The sequence below is a fragment of the Solanum stenotomum genome, chromosome 5 (assembly GCF_019186545.1).
Source record: "Solanum stenotomum isolate F172 chromosome 5, ASM1918654v1, whole genome shotgun sequence".
NCBI classification, from domain to species: Eukaryota; Viridiplantae; Streptophyta; class Magnoliopsida; order Solanales; family Solanaceae; genus Solanum; species Solanum stenotomum.
Window position 1 is genome coordinate 45742524 of NC_064286.1, and position 13004 is coordinate 45755527.

Consider the following 13004-nt stretch of genomic DNA (forward strand, 5'->3'; position numbering starts at 1 on the left):
GAAGTTAGTCCAATTCTACGTTCGGAAGATAGTTTGATTACATAGGGTTCCCTTATCTATTCTTTCATGCCGAGGCACATAATTTATATCTAATTTTTAATGGTCTATGCAAAAAGAGTTAGAAATCGGGTGAATCTTGATATATCCTTTCATACACAGGCAGATAGTCAGTCTGATTAGACTATTGAGGTCCTTGAGAACATGTTAGGGTGCGTGTGATCACTTTGGTGGTTATTGGGTATAAATTTTTATTTTTAGTTGAGTTGCATACAACAACAATTATCATTCGAGTATTGAGTTGGCACGACTCGAGGTATTGTATGGTAGGAGATGTGGATCTCTAGTTGGATGGTTTGATGCATTTGAGGTTAGGCCGTGGGGAACATATCTGGTTAGGGAGTTCTTAGATAAGATTGAGTTGATTGAGGATAGGCTTATCATGGTTTAGAGTAGGCAAGAGAGTTATATGGATCGAAAGATTCGTGATTTAGAGTTAATGATTGGAGAGCGGGTTCTATTGAAGGTTACACCTATGAAAAGTTTGATGAAATTTGAAAAGAAGAACAAGTTGAGCCCGAGGTATATTGTCCCTGTCGAGATTAATCAATGTATTGGTGAAATATTTCCCAAAAATATCTTTTTTAAAGAAGTATTTTGATGGAGGGTGGCATGAAGGTGGCGGTGAGGGGAGGGGGGGTATGGGTGGGGACTAGGGATGGCGTATAAATGATTTTTTTTAAAAAAATTGAAATTTTTCCCAATTTTTTTTTAATTTCTTTTTGACGGGGTGGCCTGGTTAGGGGGTGGCGGAGGGAAGGGTGTGACCTGCGTAGGTGTCACGCCTTGAGCCTACACCTTGGACGTGGCCGACACTCGAGAACCATTGTTGGTCCCCAAGCGAACCCTTGACCTGACTCATTACTCCACGGAAGACTTACTCAATTGAATAGAAATCTCAAAACAAACTCAACTCATAAAGATATCATAAATAAAATAGTATAACTCAATATACTCAAATGAACATAAGTGTTTAACTCACAGTCTTTAAAACATCAACAAAGGAAATAAGAAAAAGACTCATCAACTACTACTGTCTGTGAAGCCTCTAAAATATTGCGATGAAAGTCAGGACAAAACCCACGACATCCTAACAAAACTTAAAGATAAATGGGAAAACCTTCGAAAATAAGAAGACTCACCAAAGCAAATCTGGAACTACAAGTGGTATCAACGGAGCGCCTGTTGATCACCCTGAATACATGTATCTGCATCATGAAAGATACAGGTCAAATGGCGTCATTACATTGAATGTACGAGCATGTAAGGGGAACTCTAAAGCATAGACATAAACTTGAACTGATTAAAATGAAGAACATACTCACCTCATCTCAACTCAACTCAAGGATACTCAACTCAATTCAATATAAAAGCAACAACAAAGATGCAATATAAAGAAAGCTTTTAAAACAGTAGATAATACCTCAATGTATTTAAAAATACAATAATAAACTCTTTACTCTTATTTGGGAGATTCTCTAACCGACAACTATCAATATGAGCTATGTGATAATACAACGTCTCCCCCACGCTGCCAGAACTGTACTATACCTTGCTGGAGTATAAGACATCCTCAACTAAGTGGATCTACTAAGCTATGCTTTAAAGCAATAAGAAATCATCTAAAAAGTATGATCCTTTACCCATGTTAGCATACATGGTTTATGAGGATTTTGAGTTGTCTGAACTCATCCCCATATCCGTGCTCAATACTACTCCCAATAATACATATAACTCATGATCATATGTTTTAAGGAAAACAAAACTCTTCCTCAATTTGAGATAATTACTCAAAAGCTCTCTTAAAAGAGATAATGCTAAAAAATTCCTCTTGAACTCATTTAGAAACAAGGTTTCTTGTCATTTTAAATGTAAAAGTCTTACATGCTTGGGAACACTTAGTCCCTTCATACTCATTTAAAGAAATGAACTCAAATATGCTCATCCTCATACCCAAGTACTCAAGTCTTAATTCAAGTTTAAAAAAATTGAAAAAAAGACTTCTCAAAGTGACTCAAAAGACTTACTCGAACTTTACTCTTAAAAATTCTTTAATTTGAAGAGTGAAATTAAGAGACGTGATTAGGATATATGAAAGATCTCTCGATGATTTACGAAGGTTTAGATATTTGGTATCGAGAATGGAATGAAATCTCAGCTCAAAGGAACAAGTACGGGACAAGATCAGGGAAGGAAAGTGGTCTGACGCTCCGGGCGCAGGGGTGGTGTGTCACAGCACACCTCCACTTACTGGGGGTCAGTTTTGGCTCACTCTTGGCGCCTTGATTTCATGTATCAGGACACTTCATCCAATACTAAGTGCCAACGATCATTAGTCAGTAATATAACCCAACTAAGTGAGTTGGGGTCGAATCCCACAAGAAGTGGTACGTGCTTAAGATTCACGAGCCAAGTACAAATATGTTCAAGTCAATCATAGGTAAAAACATTTATGAATAAAAGCATAGTTCAAATTTAGGGTGACACAAGTGTCAAATATGAGGGATTTTGAGTGTAATTATAAACTACAACAGCAGCAAATAACACTAAGAAACAGGTGAGGAGACGGGTTCTTGGGATGTGATCAGATTATGGGTCAAGGTAGACAAATGGGTAATTTCAATTAATAGTAAATAGTTGTAAATCAGTGAATAAGCTATACTTTAATAGGGATAAACTTTCTCTTGAACAATTTACCCCGAATCAAATTGGTTTCTCTAGAACACCAATAAGCAACAATTAAGAACAACCTTCTCTTTAGTCCATTCACTCTCTCGAGCTGAATGTGTGGAAGAGAGTTTAGGATTCACTCAACCCAATGCCCACAGACCATCAAATCAGTAATCTTGGTTTTAAAACCTCTCTCTCGAGCAAGCCAAAAACATGAGGGTAGAGTTGCATTTGCAACTACAACCCTTTATATTAAGCCATAATTATTGAATGAAATCACTTTTAAACAACATTTACACTATCAATTAACAATACCCAGCAGCTAAATCAATCCATAATCACATAATCACACCCCAAGAATTTGGATTTTAGCTAGATATCATAAAAAGATAGAAATTGTTACCAAATTGTGTTTCCATCAACTGGGTATGATTAATTTCGTCTTTACAAAGGTCAAGGTTGAAGAATCTCAAAGACGCAATTCCAATTTCTCAAAAATGGAACTCTTCAAATCTTCAAAGCTAGGGAAAATATTGTCTCCAAACTTTCTGTTCTAAAACTTAAAAAACTGATAATTATAAAACTTGGATACTAAACTAAGAATTTAAAAATCTATTTATAGTCTCCAAAAATGTATTGCGAAGGACCATTCGACGCAATAAGTCGGGATCGCTGATCCACTTGGTGATCTGCCCTTTGGTCAATTCCATCTCCTTTTTGCTTTGACGTTCAGCATATTCAAGTTCTGTAACTTTGGGCGATCTAGCACTGCATCGCAGAACAGTTCGGCGACTCGCCGACTGCTTTTTTCTATCACCGACTTGGATTTCTCCTTCATGGCTTGGCACGCTGGAACTTTAGGCGAGATCATGGCCATTCGGCGACTCGCTCAATGGGTTAGGCGATCATTAGGCTTTCTTTTCTTCGTTCTTTCAGCTGCCTTGTTCCTTTTTGCTCATTAGTGTCCATGCTTTGTTCCTCAATCCAAATACCTGAAAATCAAGGATTTACATCAGTTATTGACACAATATATGCATTTGAAGACACTAAATCTATTAAAATAAAGCCCTAACTTAAATTTTTGTTTGTCCTCAAGTAAATCTCAAGTTCAGCAGTTCAAAAAGGATGTCTCAAATAGTGTTACACAAGACTCAATCATGAATGCACACAAAAAGACTCAACTTATTCATGCAAGGATCAATTGTGCACTCAAAGATTCAAGTTGTGACTCGCCATTACCAAAGAATCTCAAGTTCACAATACTTGCTTCAAATGCAAGTTCAAGCTCAACAAAGGTGTTCAAATGCCCTCACACAAAGAATGATTCCATATTCACATACAATGGTTCAACAATTTAAAGCTCCAGAATCGAATGCAACACTCACACTCACAAAAATGAAAACAATGCATGATTTCACCCATAGGTTTGCCCTTATTTTCCAATCAACAATTGTTTCAGCTCACTCAAGATCAAAAAGGTCTTTACAAGGCTTGTAACAGGGTTGAGTGCAAATGTATGGTCATTTAGGCTCAATGGTTGTAATCCTCATGAAATGTGGTGTGAACAACACTTTCTTTCCTTTCCTTCATCATTCTCATTCGTGCTCACAAGTCACTCTATTATTCACTTCCCATGGATTGTTGAAAACCCCATTTCTTTTTCTATTTTCACAACTTTATTCCATAACTTTTCCATTCTTTTTCTTTTCATTCTTTTCTTCTTCTTTTTTATATGGAGGAGTTCCATTTTTCTCAAACCATGGGTCAAAGGGGACTTTCTTGCACTTCTTGATTCACCTTCTCTTTTTACCACACCCCCAACTTAGGCTTTTGGCCTAAGTTGGCTATTTACACAAATCACAAATCATGAAGAATATGGGTAATGAATCAAGAAAGGTTACAGTTTGCATCAAGTTTCTTCCAAGAAAAGGGTAAGGCTTAAAGGGTATTCAAACAAGAATCACACACTCACAAGGTTTGCCACAAAAGAGGTATAGTGTTAAATTGTTTCACACTCTTCAAAGTTGTCTAAGATTATATCATGAGATTACATCACTTAGTCAACCGCACCAATGGGGCAAATTCTAGGTGTTATCATACATGGTTCACGGTAAGCTCATCACACAAGGCATTGGCACCAATGACAAACAAGACTCCACACTTTTGCTAATGTGCAATGTTTATCGCAAGAGACTCATTTTGATACTTGGCTAGTCACAACGAGATGCAAAGAGTTCACATATTGTCTATGCAACTTCATTTGGCCTCATCATAGCCGCACATTCATTTTTGGTTGATTATGAGAACTATTTAAGTCATCGGTATTGATCAAGACTGATACTCAAATTAGCAAGAGAACAACCACATTCACACACAAAAGAGGTGGCTTAATTTTTTCGAAAGGGTCCAAAAATTAGTTACAATTAAAAACAAGGAACCACAAGCTCAATCATCCACAAAATGCAATATTAACCCAATTTACAGCTCAAAAACCCAAATATATACACAGAACAATCATCACAAAAGGTGGGCCTCACCCCACCATAAATAAAAACTATTTGTCCTCAAATGCAAGCAAAAACAAAAGTCAAAAAGTAAGACAGAGAGGGAGGTAAAGAGGGATCCAGTCTAAACATTCGCTCCATCTGTCTGGGAATCAATGCTCAGTGTATCACTTTGATCTCAAGCCTCAGTGCCCGGTATAGTGCTCAGAACCTGGGCATCAGTGCCCGAAGTCACTTCAAAAGGAATAACAGTTGCATTAGATTCAACCAAATGTGTATTCGCCAAAGAAGCCTGCACAGCTGCATCTACCATGACCTCTTCCGTCTCAGTAAGGCCCTCATATGAAGCCTCCTCAGCAACCTCAAGTATCTCCTCATCCGTCTAGCTTCGAACTTAGGATAAGTTGTCTCCTCAACTCTAACCTCATCTCCGGTGGTGGCCGGAGGCATCTCTGGCACATCCAGAATCTCCACCGTCCCAAAAATTATGGACATGTCGGTAGACTTCAGCTGATCCACATCACTCCTCAGTGCAGCAATCGCGGCCTTTAAAGTCGTCACCTCCTTGGTGGCCCCTTGTCCACGCTCACACACCGCTATCCTAGCCGCAAGGGCATCAATTGTAGCTCTCAATGGTGTCACAGCATCAGTCAAGGTAGTCTGAATCATTCCCGGAATGGAGGCCTCAAGTCTGGCAGCACGACGATCGACAGAATGGCAAGTTGCCCCATTAATGGGGTCTGAGTGAGCGGGGTCCGGGAAAGAGCAACAGCAGCAACTCTAGGAGACAACGTAGTAGCAAAGGAACTAGGGATGTCAGAAGGAGCAATACTAGAAGTACCGGAAGGCCCAAGGACCGAAGTAGGCAAAGGTGCCTCTATAGGTAGTTAGTCTGTGTCCACAACCGAATAAGAGTCCATCGGGGCTGCCTTCTTTTTCTCTGCCTCATCCTTTAAATACTGCGCCTCCATCCTCCGGATATCGATAGAGGATGTGGGAATTACTTGCATATCCTTGTTCGCATCTCTAGGCACCTGAGCCCGTCTACATAGCTTGTGATCAACACCGGGAAAGAGAGGGAAGTCTGGCGCTGCTTGGCCCACATGAGCATCTCTAATACAATCGTGTTGTTGATGAAACCAAACCAATATTTCACTGCCATACTGAGGTCCTTCTTTTCAATAGTTGCCCCAATCTATAGCCATCTGGGAGTGTCGTCTAGTATCAACGGGGCCAACCATTTTTTCATGTTTTCTAGTATCTTTGTTCTAGTTAGGAGTTGACAGTCATCATCAATATCGTTAGAGCACTCCAAGTCGGCATTGATGGCATTATTATCACACTTTACCCTTTTACCTCTGACGACCACATAGTCAACCGATTTAAATTTTGTTGTCGACTTCTTCCCTTGTGGTTTTAAAGCACTATAAGCATTGTAGAACTCCCTGGCCCAACTTGGAATATATGGGCCACGAAATTTGGTAAAGATCTGGAATTTATGAGACTTCAGATAGCTCATAATCTCTGGGAATTTGTCAATGACCCCATCAGTGGATAGACGTTTCTCCTCGATGATTGTCCTCATTCCCTCAGTCTTCAGTCTATTCATAGATTTGGGAAGAGGACCTTGTATTGGTGGTGCTAGGACCACAATATGTGTTGTAGTTAGAGTAGGAGAAGTGTTGGCCTGAGGAGTCCTGATCCTAGACAGATCATTCATCTTTTTGGATCGCAGCTCAGCCCTCTGTTCTGCTATTAATTCATCATCATCAGGATCTGAAGCTGCAGCCTGTTGTTCCTGGTGTTCACCCTCACTCTGAGAAGTGGAGAGGTGAGTGGTGTAGATACTGACACTGTCGGAGTTGGCCTCTGGTGACGCAATTGCCTTTTCGGGAAGCTTAGTGGCCTTGCCCCTGGATACAGCTAGATCATCATTGATTTTTATCCCATTAGTCTTCTTTCGGGGTGGCATGTTTATACGGGCAACTTTTGGTGTAGCCATGTCTGCAAAATCATCAAGAAAATTTAGAAACAATTCAAGCAAAAGCACAGAAAAATTGTTGCAAACAGACTCGCCGAGTAGCTTTGGCGAGCCAGATCTGGCTCACCGAAAGGATTGGCTCAAAAATCTCAGAAAATTTTGGCATGTCGGCGATGGGAAGGCCTTTCGGCGAATCACCGACAGCATTCGGCGACCAAGGATTAGCCCGCCAAAAGTTACAGTGCAATTAAGGGTCAGGGGTTCAAACAAAGGGCGATCAAGAAGGACTTTCGGCAAGTCGCCGAGTGCATTCGGCGACCTCAGGCTTCTCGTCGAAAGTTACAGAACCAAACTTCACATTTAGCATGAAATTAAAGGTGGGATAGGGAACTTCAGCGAACCGCCGAGTGGTTCGGCGAGCTCGACCCGGCTCGCCAAACGAGACCCAACGTGCCTACTTTCGACCCAACTTCTGAAATTCAATCCCGTAACCCCCGAAAACAAAAACAAAGCATGCATTTTTCTAATTAAGCTCAGACCCAATACATCCATGCCCCCGGGGTACTCAGACTTCTTCTGGTTTGGCCAAATTTGGCCATTTTTACGACTTTTGCCCTTAAGAATGACGTCAACCGCTCAATTATTGGGCAAAATACGTCATTTGGCACAAATGCGGGCTACTTAGACTTCGCCTGCCTAGACCCAACATCATGCAAGCACAACACCAAAAATTTTTACCAATTTTAAGGCACACAATCAAGGGAATTCACCAATCTAAATATTACAACATAGGCACATACGAAAACAATTAAGATCAAAGAGGTCCAGCACACATCACTAAGATAAGATTCACTTGCATAAGAGTACAAATTTCTAAAAATAAACTCGGGGTTCGAAAAACCAACCTTATATGTCGATTAAAATAATTTAAAATTCTAGGCGGTAAAGCAATTCACTCCAAACACACAATCAACAACTCAAATACGATAAAAATGCAAGAAATATAGATAATACTCTGCGGGTGTGAGTTTGGCAAGATTAATAGTGAGGGAAAGTGAAAGAGTTTGAAAGTTTAAACCTTTGGCCATTAAAAACCGTTCGGTTCTCGCCCATTCGGTGACATTAATTTTGCTCGCCGACCCACTCGATAATACACTGAGTTGTCACTTACCTCGCCGAGTTTTACAAGACCTCCAATTAATGTGGGGGTCCAAACAGCGGACTAAGTCATGATTGCCAACCTGGTCGACGACTCACCAAGTTGCTCTTGGGTTTGCCGAGTTTTACAGACTACAATTTAAAATTTGTCTTGAGTCCAACGGCGATCTGGCCGACCTATTCGTCAATTCACCGACTAGACTTTCAGCTCGCCAACCTGCACTTTTCAAACATTTTCCACACTTTAACCTACACAATCAACACATCATTATTTCAAAAAGAAAAACAAAGCAATAAAATCTTGAGTTGCCTCTCAAGAAGCGCCTTAGTCAACGTCGTGGCACGACGCAAGTCCCACTTAAGTTCCATTAGTGGGGTTTGCCTCATTTTCAAAAGGCAACCCCTCTTCTAGTCAAATTGATAAATTGATATAATAAAGTAAGGTCTGAATGGCAGACCTTGTTACTCCTCCCGGGGTGAACATTGTTTGTCAATACATCAAATATACTTCCAATATTTAACTTTAATGTATGCACGTTTCTTTATTAATTAAAAATGTATATATATTCCTTGAAGTTGGTAGGCAAGCTACCATCAAAATCATCAGGTGATTTCTCCCTCAGTTTTCTCAGGCCACATATGTAATATTTTGTGCCCAAGTATTTATCATACTATCTTAATTGAAAAGCAAATTTAATTTGATACTATCGAAACTAAATGGGCATGCAATATGCGTCTTATTCCCTATAAAATAGGAAATGATCAGAAGCTATGAGCAATATAGCCATTGGCAGAATTAGAAGATTCTCCATTAAAGTAATGTTGAATTTCATTGTCCGAATTCATCAATTCATCCCAGAACTCTTCTTCTTCTGTGTTAATTCCTTGTTGTAACTGCGAGGGTGATTGTTGTTGTTGCACTTGCAGGGGTGTAGTATTGTGTTGTTGAATTGATGTGTAATCTGCAAATGAGAAATTAAGCTTGGCTCTTGGACCTCTAAATTCAATAGCTGCTCTGTCATAAGCTCTAGCTGCATCCTCTGCTGTAGTAAATGTTCCAAGCCATACTCTGGCTGCCCTTCTCGGGTCTCTAATTTCCGCAGCCCATTTTCCCCGTGGTCTCTGCCTCACTCCTCTGTAATTCTTCTTCTTCGCAACAATGTTTAATGTATTGTTGTTGTTAACACCAGCCGCGGCTGATGAGGTTGCAAAATAATTGCAGCCTAAACAACCATTTATTTTGCAGAATTGACAAGGCTCTGGTTCTATCGCAACACGAAACAGGGGCGGCTCAATAGAATAAGACATGATCGTACAAGGTAATGAAATTGTGGCACTGGGAGTGACAGGAGAAGTATGGGTAGTAGTACCTGTAATCACATTGGTTAAAGCATTAACCATGATTGAAAACTCTTGTTCATCAGTAAGTTTTGTTGACCTCTGCATTGTTGAAAATTTGAAAAAGCTGAGAAAATTTTGGTCTTTGGTGTTCACATGGTTATTCTAAGTTATTTGGTTTTATATAGTCGGGGAATGAAGATGAGTACGCTTATCGTACACGCGTTTGAATTTAGCTTAGCTGGCATCTTCAAATTACGTTAATTGATTTTGTGGTCACGTGGGATTTCGGATTTGTGGATTTTTTGTAATAGTTGATGACAAGGCAGGGAAGTGATTGTTCACATGGCGCTTGTCACTTTCATAGATGAATGACGTTGGGTGTGTTTGGTATTATGTTTGATTAACTTAAATGTTTTGAAAAATATTTTTTCAAATCAATTCATTTTTCTCAAATTTAAGGAAAATAATTTTTCTTCAAAAATTAAGGAAAATATTCTCCAAAATTTTACTTCATTCTTTAATATTTGTTTTCTTATCCTACTCCGTACAACCTGACCCACCCTATCCAAAAAAATAATTAACATTTTTAAATTTTTATTTTTTAAATTTCAAATATATTTTTACCCCTACCCCGAAACCCCCTCCCCCACGAAGGTCACCCCACCCAAGCCACCCGTCAAAATATTTTCCATTCACCAACCCAAACATTAAAAAAATATTCTCTACTCACCAACCAAACATGAGAAAATAAGTTAGATATCCATTTTTTTCCAAGAAAACATTCTCATTCATACCAAACACACCGTAATATTTACACAAAGGAGAGGGGTAATTTGGAATTTGCAGGAGACATCAGGGAAGACTGGAAACGTCATCTTGTCCGGTCGCTTCCAAGGAAAGAGGACCGACTTTTCTACTTTCTTAGGCCTGTTTGGATTGGTTTTTGGCTTATGACTTGTAAGCCAAAAGGCATAAGTTAAGATTTCTAACTTATGGTTTTTGGCTTATTTTTGTTATTTTGGCTTTAAAATAAGTGCTTATGCACATTTTAACTTTACCCAAACACTTCAAAACTGCTTAAAAGTTATTTTGGCTTAAAAGCACCTAAAATAAGTCAATCCAAACGGACACTTACTCCTGACAATATTGCACAATTGGTCTTGGCTACAATTGGTAGGGAGTGTGCTACTAACATTGTTCTGGACTCGAACCTTGAGGACAAGGTTCTTATTGAGGACGAGAGTATTGTTATGAGCCAAGTCCATCCCAATGTGGATATCAAAGTCACGAAAGTAGTGGTGTGGGAACAGTTCTATCAAAAAGGGTAGTGGTATGTGGTTTAGGGATTATGCAAATTGTTGAGAAAAATGTCTAGTCCTCTCATCCTCTTTCTTTGAGTCTATGCTGCTCATCTCCCTTCTAGTTATCTTCTACAATAGTTTTCTTTGTTAGTTCCATTTTTTCATTGTAACTTCGAGTTTAGTGATTATAATATTTGAATGTTTCTATTGTGAAATTGGAGTTGTTACATAAAGTGGACAACTATTGTTGCACATCCCAAAATAGTATAATGAACAACTATTGTTGGACGGAGGAAATAGTTAGTTTATAAAAAAAATTCTCTTTTTTTTTCATGTACACTTTTTTCTTTTTATTTCTCTTATTTTTACACTAAAGAATGAAAGAAAAATGAAATAAGAAACTCAAATTATAATAATCAAAGAAGTCCCTTCGTCCATCTTTTACCTATTCACTATATTAAAATAACTATTTATTTTTATTTATATTGATTTTTATTATCCCCTCCGTCCTAATTTGTGTTACACTTTTTGAATTTCGAGATTCAAACAAATATATCTTTGATTGTAAATTTTCATATATCTTTTAATTATTTTGAATTGTCAATTATTGTGACTTATAGTACTTTTTACGTACTTTACAAGTATATAAATTTCATTTCAAAAAAATTAAAGATTTCACGCACGTATTTCTAATCAAACTTAAATTGTTTGACTCTTGAAAAATGAAAAATGTCAGATAAATTGGGATATAAGGAGTATTAAACACTAGGGGATTTATTCAGTACTCCTTCCGTCCCATATTAGATGTGCACTTTCTATTTTACATGATAATTAAGTAATCATTAATAAATTGGTCAACTTTACGGTTTTATCCTTTATTAATTGTAATTAGCCTCTTGAAAAAAGAAACTTAAATCTTCAAAATTTGTTTAAACTTCTAAAGATCATATAATTGTAAGGGCAAAATAGAAAAAAATAATTATATCTTGGTTCAATAAGTAATCAAGTAATATGAGACAAATATTTTCAGTAAGATGTCCATCTAATATGAAAAAAAGAAAATAGTATTTAGATGACTTAATAATTAATAAAGATGATTAATAAAAAGTAATTTTTATTTATTACTTTATATGAAATGTACCAAATCAAATATAAACAAATAAAGATGCGCAGAGAGACTAATATAACAGTAATAGTGGTGTGAATGAACACAACAGTAGTTGAAAAATATTTGATTGGTAAAAGTAATGATTATATTCAATTTAAATTATTTTTAATTTTCAATAATTCTTAATACTTATATATTTTTTAAAAAGTTTAAAATTTGTAATCTTAACATATTATAATATTTTAACTATAAATTTTTTTATTAAAGGTAGAATATAAAAATAATTGATTATTTTTAATTTTATGAACGTGTCAACCTTTTCTAAATAAGCTAATAAAAAAATAGTGTCAAACAAATTGAATAGAAAAGGACAATGTTTAAAAATTAATGGCTTCACGATCGAAAAATTATAACCTCTGTAGTCTCTAACTATCGAAATCAGATACTCTTTTGAATTTAATTTATGTCATCCTTTTACTTCTTACTCCGTTAAAAACAAAAAGATCTTTAAAAATTAAAAGATAGTATAATTCTAATTTTTTTATTTTATTTAATAACAAATTTTGTCACAACATCAATAGTTTTATAATATTTAAATTATAAGATTTTTATTCTTCTTTTAAATTTTATGTCCACTCAACTAATAAATTTTACTTAAATTGATATAGAAAGTACTATTAAAGTTGGAAGAATAAATAAATATCTAAGAAAAGACAAACCATCACAGCACAAGCCAGCCTGGTAAGGACGAACCCACAACAATCAAATCCGTACATGTTGTGCGTCCACAATACCGAGTTGACTAAACTATGCTCTAATCCTCTTATCCATTTTATTGACTGACGGCTACTTCTTTTTTTCGTTTTAATTTATTTAATATTTTT

At 37.1% G+C, this 13004-nt stretch overlaps 1 protein-coding gene across 1 annotated transcript; it reads right to left on the minus strand.

Annotated features, from left to right (window-relative positions):
* Positions 1 to 8878: 8878 nt before the first annotated feature.
* On the minus strand, positions 8879 to 9858 carry LOC125865894 (ethylene-responsive transcription factor ERF109-like). The gene has a single exon (XM_049546159.1). The coding sequence runs from the start codon at positions 9814 to 9816 to the stop codon at positions 9133 to 9135; it is 684 nt and encodes a 227-aa protein (XP_049402116.1). The 5' UTR covers positions 9817 to 9858; the 3' UTR covers positions 8879 to 9132.
* Positions 9859 to 13004: the final 3146 nt, after the last annotated feature.

Excerpts from the sequence above, each read along its gene's own strand:
- LOC125865894 (XM_049546159.1), bottom strand. The coding sequence starts at position 9,816 with ATGCAGAGGTCAACAAAACTTACTGATGAACAAGAGTTTTCAATCATG.